Source organism: Bufo bufo, chromosome 2 (assembly GCF_905171765.1).
Source record: "Bufo bufo chromosome 2, aBufBuf1.1, whole genome shotgun sequence".
Lineage (NCBI taxonomy): Eukaryota > Metazoa > Chordata > Amphibia > Anura > Bufonidae > Bufo > Bufo bufo.
In genome coordinates this window covers 350,467,742-350,484,486 of record NC_053390.1, presented here as the reverse complement: position 1 = coordinate 350,484,486, position 16,745 = coordinate 350,467,742, and the positions used below count along the sequence as shown (strand labels likewise).

Genomic DNA, 16,745 nt, shown 5'->3' with positions numbered 1-16,745 from the left:
GTGGTTTAGTCCAAATCACAACACAAGGCCAGAAAAGGAGCTTCCTCCTTCAAATATAGAAATATGAATGTGATACTTTCATCAGGTCTTTGTTTGGTAGAGGGCTGAGTTATGCGAGTGCATGTGAATTTGTCAGAAGAGCTTTGTTATCACATTAGTACAGAGCTGTGAAAACAATTTGTCTGATTTCTTCTATTTTTGAACAGATATGACACTTAAAAATATATTTATGAAATGTCCACAACATACAGTATGCCAACCTATGAGGAGTCTGAGAGTCATGGATATACTGTACATTGAACGCAATGCTACATAAAGAATCAGCAGTTATGCAGTGACTTCCTTGTAGGCAACCACTGATCCTGGGGAACCAACAAATGACAACCAAGAGATAAGTTAGGCTACTTTCACACTTGCGGCAGCAGGGTCCGGCAGGGCTGCGGTTTTTGTCCGGCCGCCTCTCGGCTTGTTTGCCGTGCTGCAGCCGGGCCTCCGGCCCACGCCCGATATAGTGAATGGGGCCGGAGCGGACTTCCAGCGCCACGGTGGGATAGCGTTAGCACGGATATGGCAGGCTGTTCCCCCGCCAGAACAGCCTGCCGGACCCTGCTGCTGCAAGTGTGAAAGTAGCCTTACTCGCAAGGGAACCCACTATCTGAAATTCGGTTGCTCATTATCAATGAATCCTTTTAATAACCTCTTGGTGATAATTAATAAATATGTGAAGGATGCATATATTTTCTCCCATCAGAACTTTCATGTTTGTAATTAGACATCAGATATAACCATGTGAACTTCCTTTTACCTAGATTGTGTTTGAAGCTATTCGTGGGATTTCAATAAAAAGTGATGTTGCACTTGATGACATCATATTTCAGAACAAACAATGTGGGGGTAAGTAATAACATTACTATGTCAGTAATATAAATGTTCCAACGATGATGAACAGATGCTCAAACAAGTGAAGAGTAAAAACCATCAAGTGTCTGACCTAATGAAAAACTCATACTCCCCTACTCCCCGCTGATTTTGTGCCCTGGTTCCATTTGGCAGTCTTTCAGTGTGTTTACTTCTGGCTGAGGTAATGTGCACTATTACAGCCAATGACTGGCCTCAATGGTGACGTGTCCCCATCTGGCACGCGACGCAGCGGTGATTTGCCGCTTGGGGTTATGTCACTGCTGTGGCCAGTCATTGGCTGCAGTGGCGCAAGTGACCCTGTTTGTCCCCCAGCTGGAAGTAAACAAGCTGGGGACTGGAAGTTCGCCAAACTGAGCCAGGGTGCCGGAGCAGAGTAGTGGGCTGCAGGTGATTATGATTCTTTCAATAAGTCATAGTATGCAGACTTGAATAATGACCTAAACCTGGAATAACCTTTTAAAGACCAGTAAAGTGTTTTCCTCCACTGTGTTCCAGTGGTTATCCTTTTTTTTCCTCTTCAGTGTAGCTGTATGGGATCTTGAATTTTGCTGGGCAGGTTGAAGTTTTAAAGGAACCATCTTGGGTGCATATAATGTATTAAATAACTTTTATTACTTTTCTTTTTTTGGGGGGGGTCAGCAATAAAGATTTTTTTTTGGGATGTATTTTTAGATTGTTTACTGAGTGGTGTCACCGCATTCCAATGTCCATAACATTTTAGCTGGTTGATTTGTAGTTTTCATTGGTATTTATTGATTTACACTATATATGAAATCAGAGAGAAGTTTACTGTCTGATTGGTATTGAGGGAGATAACATGGAGGGTCAATATTTAAATCCATATAGGGACAGGAGGAAGGTCTGTGATCTTCCTTCCCTCCCTCCACACTGGCTGCTCATCCCCCCTCCTCCAGATAGACTGAAATGAGAGCTGCAAGTACAGTATATGCAGCTCTCTCTTCAATCTGCTCTATTTTAGGCTTTAAACGAGATCAAAATTGTGGCTCCAACCTAAAAAATTCCTTCAGAAACGCCCTACCCTTTCTGCAGACACACAGCCCTAAAGGAACTCATTTAAAACAGTATTTTCCTTTCCTACTTGAACAAGCCCTGTTCGGGTTGATTAAAAGGTTTTTGATTCCTAATAACTGTAGCACATCTAACGCAGCTTGGGATAGATTAGGATCAGCATGTAATATGCTGGTCTTAATAAATGTTCCTTGAAATTCTTAATAACTCCTTTATGGGCCTCTAATACTGTTCTGTCTTCATACACGTTTGACATTCATACACGTCTGACATTCAGCTTAAACCATTCCTGTCTTCCAAATAAGAGGACTGTTATTTTAAGTCTAACCTGTTTATTGGTAAAACAGGATTGTTTGGTTAAACTACAAGAATACAAATAGCAAGTATAAGTATAGAGTATAGATAGCATGTACTGTAACATTTGCATAACACTGAAGCACATAGTAAAATGGCTGCCTAACATAGGACTACATGTCTGTAGTAACAACTCCCAGAGTAACAATTACAACTGACTAAACAGCTCTGCATAACATAATATCCTTGAAACAAAGGTAGATCTCTCACCAGATATGCTTTTACAAGGATGGTGGAGTTTGAGAAGGAGATATGCAGAAGGACAGCTCTGCTGATGTGTCCTGGTGACTGGAAACTTCTCTTTCCCAGGATGCTTTGCACTCCCACAATGCAGCAGTCTTTGTAACAAGAAAAACAAAGTGTAATACAACTTAACACCGTTAGATGGTGCTATAACCACAATAATCACTACAGAAATACCAAAACTGAGGCAGACGTGATGTGTAATGATTCTCAAACTCTGCTGGGCAGAACATTGGTCAATGGTGGGATCAAGCTTCATCAAAGCGCTATTCTTGGAGACTGTTTGACTTTTGCTGAGGTAGTCTATTTACTTAGCATGACATTCACGTTGTATCGTGCAAATTATTATGTTCTTGGACCTTTCCAGATTAGGAGCGGTAAAGGCGTGTTTGCAGTGATGCCAACCTTTGCAGGGCTTATGGCTCACAGGTAATGTCGACTTGTAAGACTGAGCTATATGAACTACACAAGCTATAGCACAAACGAGCAACATCCAGGTGGCGAACCTGTTGAAACTTTGGGATTGGAGTTGGTGGTCTGAAGTCACTGTACGTAGAACAGATACTTCAGGTCAGATTTCTTCATCGGCATCTGGATCTACCAATTCAAACGTGTCGGATCCGATGCTGCAAGACGTTGAACGGTACAGGAATGCAGGACCCGTAAACCATGTTGTGTCCTTAAGGTGGCTTGGTGCAACGGATCTAGTCACGTTATCTGCAGGATTATGCTGTGTAGGTACGTAGTGCCACTGTTTAGGACAAGTGGATCTCCTGATGCTTAGCACCCGATTGCTGACATAGACGTAAAAGCGTCTGGTTTTGTTGCAAATATATATATCCTAGGACTACCTTGCTGTCCATGTAAAGCTCGACTTCTTCGATTTCCAGGTTTATTCCTGTCATTATAAGCTCAGCCAACTCCACTGCAAGCACAGCAGCACAGAGTTCCAGTCTGGGTATCTTGTATTCGCTAAGTGGTGCCAGTTTGGTCCGGCTCATAACAAACCCTATATGGCATCGTTCTTTGACATCTATGGTCTTTAGGTATGCTATGGTTGCAATCACCTTGACTGAAGCGTCACAGAAGACATACAGTCTTTGCATCTTGACTTCAGTTGATGGCATGGAAGCATAGGGTCGTGCCACGTGAAAGCTGGTCAAAGCTTCGAAAGACCTTCCAACCTGTCCACAGGTCTTTTTTCTCCGTGGGAAGCGGATCATCCCAATCAGACGTCTCTGGGGTGAAATCTCTTGACATAATTTTACCTTGGATGTTAACAGGCGCTACAAATCCCAGAGGATCATATAAGCTGTTTATTTTGAACAGAACTCCTCTGCGTGTGAAGGGCCTTTCTTCCTTGCTGATTTGGAAGGTGAATGTGTCTGCCTTTAAATCCCAGAGCAAACCGAGGCTCCACTGCATGGGAAGGGACTCGGTGCTAAGATCCAAGTCCTTTAGATCACTTGAATGGTCTTGGGGTGAGAAGGCCTCCATTAACTCACGGCTGTTGGAAGCGATATTGTGCAACCTCAAATAGATAGAACGAGCATTTCTTGGGCCCTTTTTAGGAGACTGATTGCGGTCTCGTTTGTGGGTGTGGATTTCAAGCAGTCATCCACGTAGAAATTTTTCTCCACAAAGGATCTGACATTTTAACCATACTTTGCTTCACCCTCTAGGGCTGAATGTCTGAGACCATAAATAGCGACTGCAGGGGAAGGACTGTTTCCAAAGATGTGCACTCTCATTCGGTACTCTACAATTTCTTCATTGGGGTCGTTGTTGTGGTACCAGAAGAACCTCAAGTAATTTCTATGTTCATCCTTGACGATGAAGCAGTGGAACATCTGTTGTATGTCGACCATAAATGCTACGGAATCTCTGCAAAAGCGGAGAAGTACCTCTAGAAGTCTGTTGTTGAGGTCTGGACCAGACAGTAAGACATCATTTAGCGAGACGCCTTTGCACCTGGCGCTCGAGTAGAATACTACTCGTATCTGCCCTGTTTTTTTTAGGATGATACATACCGAATATGGTTAAGTACCAACACTCCTCAGAGTCTTAGAGCGTGGGTGCCATTTCTGCATGGTTGTTCTGGAATATTCTTTCCATGAAGGTAAAGAAATGTTCTCTCGTCTCTGGTGTCCTCTGAAGTTTGTGCTTGAGGGAGATAAATCGACTGTAGACAAGTTCTTTGTTGTTAGGTAAGCGTTGTCTCTGGGGTTTAAACGGTAAAGCTGCGACCCAGCTTTTTGACTTGTCTTTTACTATTCCTTAATCCATGATATCCAAGAACAGCCTGTCTTCTATGGACATTGCGACCATATTGTCTTCTCTTGTCCTGTGGAAAACTGTGCACCATAAGTGATCTTGCTCACCATCGCAGGCGTGGTCTTCACAGGAGGGATCTGCGAAAGGACAATGCACAGGAGCGCTGTGTGGCAATTCTTTTATCAGGAAACTGCTGTGACATGGCTGGAATAGGGAAGGATGTCCATTCTGTGCTCCTCTTAGACAGATGTCTCCTATGATGACCCATCCTAGGTCATGTCTCTGGGCGTATGGAGCATTTTGGGGACCGTTAATCTGTCCTCTAGACTTGTAAACTCATAGTATGTCTCTTCCAAGGAGTAAGACTATAGAGGCTTCTGGGTCCAGTTCCGGTATCAGGTGAGCTATACTCCTCAGGTGGGGGTGGTATGCTGCCACCTCTGGTGTAGGTATCTCAGACCAGTTGTCAGGTATGTGATTGCACTCCAGTATGGTTGGCAGGGACAAGCAGGTCTGACCATCTATGGACTCTATTTTGTATTAAGTTGCCTTCCTCCCCGCCGTCTCAACGGTACCAGCACATGTCCTTAAGGAGTAGGGAGAACCGGGCCCTACGATATTGAAGGTGTCGAAGAAGGTGGATGTAGCTAAAGACCTGTTACTTTGATCATCTAAGATTGCATATACCTTGATCGCCTTATCTCAATTGCCGACCGGATAAACTCTGACAAGGATTTTTGAGCAGGACTTTCCTCCTACGAGTCCTTTCAGATCTCTGCACACTGAGAAATGACTATTGGGGTGTCTATGTTAGTGTCTATCTGCTTTCCGTCATGCTCTTCTGCTTGGGATGATACCTGAGAGGGTGGTCCTGGATGTAAAGCTGTGTTGTGTTCTGTGCTACCGCATTCTGTGCATGTCACACTGACCTTACAGTTCCTGGCGAAGTGCGATGTTGTAGTGCAGCACCTGAAGCAGATGTTGTTTTCTTTTAGAAAATCTTTGTGGTCCTCTAAATACTTCTCCCTGAAGCCTCTGCATTTTAGTAGAGAATGTGGTTTCTTGCGCAGGGGGCATTGTTTGGTAAGATCTTTAGGTTTGTTCTCTTCTTGAGAAGACTTACACGGCTTGTAAATAGAACCTGTGGAGGCAACATTAGTTTTGTGGACTGCCACTGGTGTTTTATGAGGTTTGACACCAGGGGTAGTGGGACAAGACAATGTAAAGTCAAAACTGGGATAATTTCTGATCCTTGCCTGTTCAGCAACAAAGTCTACAAACACCACAAAGGGGGAGAATGGTACATTATGAACCTGTTTCTAACGGGAACCATGCGTGATCCACTTCTCGTAGATTATAAGGGAGTTTTTGGACAATCGGATTGACACCTCTGGCGGTGTCCAGGAACGCGGGCCCCGGAAGATCTCCTTCTACCTGAGCAACCTGTACCTCTATCAACAAGTCACTGAGTTCCCTGAGCTTCTGGTAACCCCTACCCACTATTCTGGGAAAATGATCAATTCTCTTATATAGAGCATTTTCTGTAGCTTCTATTGACCCATAACACTCATCAAGTCTTTCCCACACCATCTTTAGGCCTTTGCCCGGATAGTTTATGTTAATGTCTCTGATTCTTTTGGCGTGTTCATCAGACTCACTTCCAAGCCACTTTACCAAGAGATTGGACTCCGCACTACAGGAAAGATCTAAGTCCCTTATGGCGTTCTGTAAGGAGGCTCGCCATGCCCTGTAGTTCTCGGGGCGATCGGTGAACTTTATAAGTCCTTTGGTAACCAGCTCCCGTTTAGCAATGAACTTAGCGAAGTCCATGGCGGCCCGGTTAGCGCCAATACTATCCGGTGTGTTGTTGCTATGCTGCATGTGTGGTGTATCACCATACCTTTTAGTGGTTTCTGGCTTAGGGAAGTCTGTATAATACCGTTCTGTCACGAATGTTGTCCCTTTAAGTCGAAGCGAAGATTTTAGCTTCTGTTCTGTAGCATCGTTTTGTCGCATATCGTCCTGCCTGTGGTTCAAAGTAGGATCTTTTATACTCTGCATAAGCTGGCTGATATACTGGCTCATAGTTGTCATCTGTCCTGGGATGCTGATGGACATATTCTGAGACGCACTGTGCTGGATCTTGTTGATCTAGGTCTGGCCCAAGTACTTCACTGTGTTTCTCAGATTCAGGGAACTCCATGGCTTCTAGGAACTCTGCCTTGGCTACTGCGGCTGCCGCTTCTTTCTCTGCAGCGAGTTTTTCCAGTGACGCTTGAAGGCATGCTTTCTCTTCTTCCAGTGACACTTGCAGGCGTTCTCTGTTTTTCCATTGATGCTTGCAGGCATGCTCTCTCTTTCTTTAGTTGCATCTCTTCTGCAGCAAAGAAAGACCTTACTTTTACAACCTCAGCTTCTGCACAGGCGAGAGCAGCCTTTTCTTTTATTGAGGACTTGCTAGAGAAGCTTGCTCGTGACCTGGTCCTGTATGATGATGCCTGACTAGCGGACATTGTGTGCCTTTTGCTGGCTGCTTAATGTCTCTGTGCAGATGCAGTCTAGGTAGGAATGGACTTCAGCGTGGTCTGGGTCGCGCTGCACTTGCTGGGAGCTGCACTCTCACTTCTTGTGACTGTATGGCAGCCTCTGCAACCTTGTACGCAGGACCACGTGTGTGATGGTGGCTCTATATGGTCAGATCCACTATCGCTGGCATCTGTTTTACTGTTCTATCTTCATATACATTCACACAGTGTGCAGTCTTAAATTCAGCATAAACCATTCCTGTCTTCCAAATAAGAGGACTGTTATTTGTAGTCGAACTTGTTTATTGGTAAAACAGGATTGTTAGCATGTAATGTAACATTTGCATAACACTGAAGCACATAGTAAAATGGCTGCCTAACATAGGACTACATGTCTGTAGTAACAACTCCCAGAGTAACAATTACAACTGACTAAACAGCTCTGCATAACATAATATCCTTGAAACAAAGGTAGATCTCTCACCAGATATGATTTTACAAGGATGGTGGAGTTTGAGAAGGAGATATGCAGAAGGACAGCTCTGCTGATGTGTCCTGGTGACTGGATACTTCTCTTTCCCAGGATGCTTTGCACTCCCACAATGCTTTGCACCACCCACAATGCAGCAGTCTTTGTAACAGGAAAAACAAAGTGTAATACAACCTAACACCGCTAGATTGTGCCATAACCACAATAATCACTACAGAAGTACCAAAACTGAGGCAAACGTAATCTGTAATGATTCTCAAACTCGGCTGGGCAGAACAAATATCAATATGATTTTTAAGAACACCAAGGTATTAATAAAGGGAAGCTGACTAATGCTACTAGGTGGGAAGTGTGCTTTTGTATCCAAAAGGGAGAGAAAAATGTACTGTTATTATCCATTTTGCTTCCGTTACTGGCTGGATTAATTTTTCCATCATATTATACACTGCTTGTTTCCATGGTTACGACCAGCCTGCAATCCATCAGTGGTGGTGTCACGGTGGGGAGTGGGGGAAACCCCCCACTGTGCGGTGTGAAAGGGTAAAAGGGGATCAGCCTGGCCAAAAGGAGTAATAAGGGAGCAGGTCACCTCCTACAGCGTCCCTAATCCTCTCCCTGACTCCTCACCGTATGAGCGGACCCTGATGGTAGGACGACTCATACTCAGGATTCCTAGAGACCCTAAGTCGCCCTGGTAATCCCTCACCAAGGAGCAGGGAAGAGACGACCTGTTCATCCCAGTCATGGAGGAACAGGAGTCTCTACCTGAGGCCAGCTGCAAGGAGAGGGGAACACATACAGCATAAGGAGATGGCAGGTAAGCGAAACCCATAACACACTTACCTGCCACAGACACACTGACTGGAACCCGTGCACAAGTGCTGCTGTCCACACCAACATTAGAGGACACAGCACACACCACAAACCACACGGACTCAGGACACCCATAGCTGCAAAAAACATAAGATAGGGGAATGTTTAGCCAAACATGCTGGACACCAAACACCACCAGACATGAAATACCAAACTAAACATACCAACACCCTGAACATAACCCACTCCATACAAATAGGGACAGGAATGGAAGGAGACACCGGGATAACACTGATGACCACAAGGGTGGCCCTCACTGAACAGATGGTAAAAGCCAGACAAGGAGCTTAACTCCAGCACACACCAAGGCTGGAGTACAACTGACTCCTGACCTAAAGCCACAGGTAAAAGAAGCACAAGTGACCACACCCAGCAAGGTAGTTAACCCTTATATCACCAGACAGGGGAAGGAAGCCACTTAAAAGGGAAGTGCACACACAAGCATACCAAACCACGTAACGACCGGCAACAGCATGTGTGGCAATCATGTCACGGCAATCACCCAGAAGGCCGAGACACTGCCACCGCATGCTCTCACAGCAACACTTTTCCGCGGGCAAGTGTGGAAACAGTGTCACAGCGCAAACCAAAGGCTGTGACAGGTGGCCATGCTTGCACACTATAGGAAAAAGCCTATGTGCGCTTCCATGGTCCTGGCCACCAGAAAGGCCGGCACATTTTCTTGGTGGTTGTAACCATGGAAACAGGCAGTGTATAATGCGATGGAAAAATAAATCCAGCCAGCAAAGGAAGCAATATGGATAATAACAATACATTAGTTAGTGGCTTGTATTCATTTTCTCTACATGATAAATGCCACTTGCTGAAGTGACACAACACCTTTAACCTCTTCAGGACACAGGGCGTACAGGTACGCCCTTATGTTCTGGTACTTAAGGACACAGGGCGTACCTGTACGCCCTGTGTATTTCTGATCACCGCCGCGCGGCGGGCAGTGATCGGAAGCCGGTGCCTGCTGAAATCATTGAGCAGGCACCTTGGCTAAATGCCCGGGGGGGTCCCGTGACCCCCCCCCCATGTCGGCGATCGCCACAAACTGCAGGTCAATTCAGACCTGCGGTTTGCGGCTTTACCTGCGGTTGCGGTTGCGGTTGCGGCAATACAGAAGTATTGGAATGCATTGTAAAGGATTAAGTGAAAATAAAAGTTGAAAAAATAAAATTTTCCCCCCAAAAAATTAAAAGTTTCAAGTAAAAATAAACAAAAACGTCATTTTCCCCAAATAAAGTTAAAAAAAATTGGTAAAAAGTAGGGGGGAAAAAAGTATACATATTAGGTATCGCCGCGACCGTATCGATCGGCTCTATAAACATATCACATGACCTAACCCCTCAGATGAACACTGTAAAAAATAAAAAATAAAAACTGTGTAAAAAATAAACAATTTTTTTGTCACCTTACATCACAAAAAGTACAACAACAAGCGATCAAAAAGGCGTTTGCCCACAAAAATAGTACCAATCTAACCGTCACCTCATCCCACAAAAATGAGCCCCTACCTGAGACAATCGCCCAAAAATTTAAAAAACTATGGCTCAGAATATGGAGACACTAAAACATATTTTTTTTTGTTTTAAAAAAGCTGTTATTGTGTAAAACTTACATAAATAAAAAAAAGTATACATATTAGGTATCGCCGCGTTTGTATCGACCGGCTCTATAAAAATATCACATGACTTAACCCCTCAGATGAGCACCGTAAAAAATAAAAACTGGGCTAAATAAACAATTTTTTTTGTCACCTTACATCACAAAAAGTGTAAAAGCAAGCAATCGAAAAGTCACACGCACCCCAAAATAGTGCCAATAAAACCATCATCCCGCAAAAATCATACCCTACCCAAGGTAATCGCCCAAAAACTTAATAAATTATGGCTCTCAGACTATGGAAACACTAAAACATGATTTTTTTTGCTTCAAAAATTATATCATTGTGTAAAACTTACAGAAATAAAAAAAAAGTATACATATTAGATATCGCCGCGTCCGTGACAACCTGGTCTATAAAAATACCACATGATCTAACCTGTAAGATGAATGTTGTAAATAGCAAAAAATAAAAGCGGTGCCAAAACAGCTATTTCTTGTTATCTTGCCTCACAAAAAGTGTAATATAGAGCAACCAAAAATCATATGTACCCTAAACTAGTACCAACAAAACTTCCACCCTATCCTGTAGTTTCTAAAATGGGGTCACTTTTTTTGGAGTTTCTACTCTAAGGGTGCATCAGGGGGGCTTCAAATGGGACATGGTGTCAAAAAAGACAGTCCAGCAAAATCTGCCTTCCAAAAACTGTATGGCATTCCTTTCCTTCTGCGCCCTGCCGTGTGCCCGTACAGTAGTTTACGACCACATATGGGGTGTTTCTGTAAACTACAGAATCCGGGCCATAAATATTGAGGTTTCTTTGGCTGTTAACCCTTGCTTTGTAAAAGTAAAAAAAATATTAAAATGGAAAATCTGCCAAAAAAGTGAAATTTTGAAATTGTATCTCTATTTTCCATTAATTCTTGTGGAACACCTAAAGGGTTAACAAAGTTTGTAAAATCAGTTTTGAATACCTTGAGGGGTGTAGTTTCTAGAATGGGGTCATTTCTGGGTGGTTTCTATTATGTAAGCCTCGCAAACTGACTTCAGACCTGAACTGGTCCCTAAAAATTGGGTTTTTGAAAATTTCAGAAAAATTTCAAGATTTGCTTCTAAACTTCTAAGCCTTGTAACATCCCCAAAAAATAAAATATCATTCCCAAAATGATCCAAACATGAAGTAGACATATGGGGAATGTAAAGTAATAACTATTTTTGGAGGTATTACTATGTATTATAGAAGTAGAGAAATTGAAACTTGGAAATTTGAAATTTTTTACAAATTTTTGCAAAATTTGGTATTTTTTTATAAATAAAAATGATTTTTTTTTACTTCATTTTCCAGTGTCATGAAGTACAATATGTGACGAAAAGAAAATCTCAGAATGGCCTGGTTAAGTCAAAGCGTTTTAAAGTTATCACCACATAAAGTGACACTGGTCAGATTTGCAAAAAATGGCCTGGTCCTTAAGGTGAAATAAGGCTGTGTCCTTAAGGAGTTAAAGGCTATGTACATCTTTGGGGGCAATTTTTTTTATTATTGCATTGTACTCATTTTGAGGTAAAACATTTTTTTTCAATTGGTCTTTATTAAAAATATGGCATTCTTTTTTTTATACAGAGCTAACAAGTTCTAGTAGCACCCTTTGGATTTTCTGTCTTTTCCGTCACATCAGGAGCAGACGGATTCCTTATCTCTGCTCTCTGACCTTATAAACACTCATTATAGCTCAGCTCTTATCTTACTGATAATAAGTGTTTGTGAGCTCTCAGTAGTTTAGAGATAAGGTTTATTAGATGACCAGCACAAAGTGAAAGTACCAGTCACACAGCTAGAAAAACAGTTAACCCTTTGTGACAAAACAGCTCAATAGTTTTTTAAATAAAGGCCAATTGAAAAAAAGATTTTTAGCCAAAAATGAGTAACATGCAATCATAAAAAGAAATTGCCCCTGAAGGTTTAGATAGCCTATAAAATTCTACATAGTTTTTTGGGTTGATAATAGAGCTACAGACTTACAGCTAATGGCATTCATTCGTAAGCTTTTATCTGAACTTGCCACTTGCAGATATGCAATTGGATCTGCTCTAATTTTCAGTTTATAAAAATAAATTTTCCATTTACTGCATTTACAGATTTGGAAGATACCGGAACACTTCAGTCATCGGGATATTTGGAAGATTTCAACGAAATTGATTTCTAAGTCATGATTCTTTACCAGAACAGAACTAGTAAAATAGACATTAGTCTCTTCAGAAACTGCACAGTAACTATTGTTTGACAGCAAACTGAAGAATGCTTAAAACGTTTTTACAGATACATAACACAAACTCAGAGCACTTGTGTTCTTAGACAAGACAATCTACTCAGGGCTAGATATATGTTGCAATTGCAATTACGCATGTATTGTCAGTAATAACGACAATGGGACAGGTTTACTAATACTGCCCCACATTTACAAATGACAGTACTGATATATTTTGGCATAAATTGTGCCAAAATGTGGCTATTCAGGTTTACAGACATTGGCAAGGGGGCATGGCTTATCTGAAAAGGGGTATAACTTCACAGGAAAGGGAACATTTAGCACGAAAGTTGTGACACAATTCTGGCATAAAATTATGTCTCAAACTAAGCCAACCAATAGTTTGAAATGAGAGAAAAGTGTCTATCCCGGCACCACATTTATCATCCATCCTGAGCCAATGTGATAAATCTGGTGGAGATCTAGACAACCTGTCTAAGGGAGTAATGTATCAAGTGCTCTATGCCAGAAAAGAGCAGGGAATTTGCCTGTTTGTTCAGTGGAATAGGATTTTTCACTAAAGTTACTATTAATTTGTGCAATTTTTCGGGCAGTTTGCACCAAGCCTGGCAATAGGCATTTGCTAAGGGACAGGCAGATGTTTTGTGGGTGGAGCTATGTTTTTAGCCAGATTTATCATTTCAACTTTTTTTTTTTTTTAACTCGCAAGTGTACTCTAGTCCCCTGGTGGTGTACAGACTGATGGAACCATTGTAATAAATATAGTGAGACATAAGACTGAAAAATCCATATGTATTTTGTGCAAAAAAAAAACATGCAACCCATGTCCCTTAAAGGCTATTTATACCTTTGGGGGCAATCTTTTTATTATTGCATTGTACTTATTTTGAGCTAAAAATCATTGTTTTAATTGGTTTTTTATTAAAAATATGGAATCTTTTTTTGTGTACAGAGCTGGGAAGCTCTAGTAGCAGCCTGTGGATTTTCTGTCTTTTCTGTCATCTGGGGAGCAGACAGACTCCTTATCTCTGCTCTCTGACATTATAAACACTCATTATAGCTCAATCCTTATCTTACTGACAAGAATGTGGCTTAAATAAGGGTTTATGACCTCTTAGTAGTTTAGAGATAAAGTTTATTAGATGACCGGAACAAAGTGAAAGTACCAGTCACACAGCTAGAAAAAACTGTTAAGGCTACTTTCACACTCGCGTTTTGTGCAGATCCGTCATGGACGGATCCGTTCAGATAATGCAACCGTCTGCATCCGTTCTGAACGGATCCGTTTGTATTATCTTTAACATAGCCAAGATGGATCCGTCTTGAACACCATTGAAAGTCAATAGAGGATGGATCCATTTTCTATTGTGTCGGTAAAAACGGATCCGTCCCTATTGACTTACATTGTGTGCCAGGACATATCCGTTTGGCTCAGTTTTATCAGACGGACACCAAAACGCTCCAAAGCGGAATGGAGACTGAACGGATGCAAACTGATGCATTCTGAGCGGATCCTTTTCCATTAAGAATGCATTAGAATGCAAACTGATCCGTTTTGGACCACTTGTGAGAGCCCTGAACGGATCTCACAAATGGAAAGCCAAAACGCCAGTGTGAAAGTAGACTAACCCTTTGTGACAGAATGGCTTAATATTTTTAATAAAGGCCAATTGAAAATATGATTTTTAGCCAAAAATGAGTAAAATACAGTCATAAACAAAAATTGCCTTTAAAAGTGTACATAGCCTTTAAAAAAAAAGAGCAAAAAAGAGAGTAAAAATGCAGTGCCCTCTTATTTTAAGCCACCTATAGGATTAGTAAATCTGCGCCAGTGCCTCATACTTAGGTGGTGTAAATTAACTCATTCAAGACAGGACAAAAAAAAATTATTTTTCTATTCACATAGCCGTATGAGGGCTTTTTTGCGGGGCTAGTTGCATTTTCCAAAGGCACCATTTATGGTTGCATACAATGTAGTGGGAAGCAGAAAAATTCTAAATGCGGTGGGATCATTTAAAAAACAGCCCAATTCCGGCACAGTTTTATGGGTTATGTTTTTACGGCGTTCCCTAAAAGTGACCTGTTCCCTTCATTCTCTGGGTCAGTATGATTACAATGATAACACATATATATATAGTTTTTCTTATGTTTTAATTCTGAAAAAAAACATTTGGAAATTTATTTTTTTCTCTTTGCATTACCATATTCTGACCCCCATAACTTTTTTATTTTTATGTGTACGGAGCTGTGTGAGGGCTTGCTTTTTTGCTGGGCGATCTGTACTTTTTATTGCTACCATTTTGGGGTGGTTATGATTTTTATGATCACTTATTATAAAAAAATTTGTGGGAGATGAAGCGACCAAAAAATTGAAAATCGACCATTTTGATATTTTTTTTCGTTTCGCTGTTTGCCATATGGGATAAATATTTTTATATTTTCATAGTACGGGGATTTCAACACGCGGTGATGCCCATGATGTGTATGTTTGTTAGTTTTTTTATTTTGAGGAAAGCGGGATTGATTCGAATTTTTATATATTTTAATTTTTTTTTATATTTTTCTTTTTACACTTTTTTAATAGTCCCCATAGGGAACTATTACAAGCAATAATCAGATTAGCACGAATCTATCAGATACACACTATGGGGGTCATTTACCATACAGAAATATGTCTATATTAGGCGTATTTCTGGCAGAGATTGTGGCACAAAGGTTATTTGCGCCACAATATGCGACTTTTCCCTGCTCACGCCAGATCTAAAAAAGTGTCGCAGGCAGAAAAGTAGATGGCCCAGCAGACCTGTCTCATTCATAATTTTCTACGCCTGTTTTTGGCGTAGAAAATGGTCTAAATGTAAGCCAAAGGAGCTGGCTTACATTTAGACTGCCGCTGGATACACCGAAGTTATGTAGAGTCCAGCGCCTCTTCATAACTTAGGCGGATCTACTGCCAGCTATGGAGGTTATTAGGACTGGCATCTAAAACACCGGTCTTAATAAATGACTCCTATGTTCCTATGGAACCCTGCCACAGGCAGAGGCTCCATAGACACTAATGTGCAGCAGCCCAGTATCACTCAGGAGGACAGAGGCTGCCACGACATTTCAGACTCCTGCAAAACTTTAAATTTCCTCATTATAAGGGTTTATTCACACCACAGTAGCCTGTCTGTGCCCATATTGTGAACCGCAAATGGCGGTTCTGCAATATACAGGCAAGTGTTGTGTGAATCTCGTATCACGGATGTGGACCCATTGACTTGAATGGGTCCACAATTCTCATGATATGGTGTGGAGCGGAGGCACGGATTTGGCAGGATTTCGTCTGTGCCTCCGCTCTGCAAAATAAGGACATGCCCATTCCTTTGCTGTATATTGCGGATCACGGACCCATTCAGTCAATGGGTCTGCGCTGCAATACAGGATTCACACAGCGAGCATTGTGGACTACAATTTGCAGTCCAAAGCGTTGGGCACACACAGTCGTGTGAATGAACCCTTAAAGGGGTTGTCCGAGTTATGAAAAAATATATATATAGCACTGTAAATCTGATGGGCAGCAATATATAACTGAGCTAAGCAAGTTTTAGGTAAAAAAAATATATATATTTCCTCATTTCCCTGGTTCTCTTCTGGTTCTTTGTTTACCTGCAATAACAAACAATCTCTGCCCCTCCCCCTTCTCTGCAAAGGGAGTGAATACAAGTGCTGCCCTGAGTGACATGTCTGCCTGCTGGGAGACTCAACAGCATGTTGTATGTGTAGGACTACAAGTACCAGTTGTACAATGACACTGCTGATACACTCAGGATCTTTCCTCTACCTGTTCTTGTGCAGAACTCCTCTAGTCTGTGAGCTCCTGTGCCCAGCATTTGTCTCCTCACTGCCTGCAACTACTCAGTAAAGCCTTCAGCCCTTAGTCTGTGCAGCTGAAGGGGTTAAGAATCCAGGGAGAGAGCAGACAGCAGTGGCCAGCACAGTGACACCTCGTGTACAGGCTCATATCTGATCTCTCAGGTTTGTGCACTAATCATCATCAGAGCAGGAAGAGAAGCTGACATCACAGGTCATGTGACCCTCAGGGAAATCTGAGAAAAGAGCAAATACAGATGCAGTAAATGCATGGCAAAACTGTTACATTTGATTAGTTAGAAACA

General features: G+C 41.9%; 1 protein-coding gene across 1 annotated transcript in view; it reads left to right on the top strand.

Annotated features, from left to right (window-relative positions):
- MAMDC2 (MAM domain containing 2) overlaps positions 1 to 13,564 on the top strand; it is a 140,864-nt gene extending 127,300 nt beyond the window's left edge. Inside the window, exons 13-14 of the mRNA XM_040420314.1 lie at positions 810 to 894; positions 12,455 to 13,564. Of these exons, the coding sequence (XP_040276248.1) occupies positions 810 to 894; positions 12,455 to 12,522 (153 nt within the window). The 3' untranslated portion in view covers positions 12,523 to 13,564. The remainder of the gene's footprint in view (positions 1 to 809; positions 895 to 12,454) is intronic.
- The last annotated feature ends 3,181 nt before the right edge of the window (positions 13,565 to 16,745 follow it).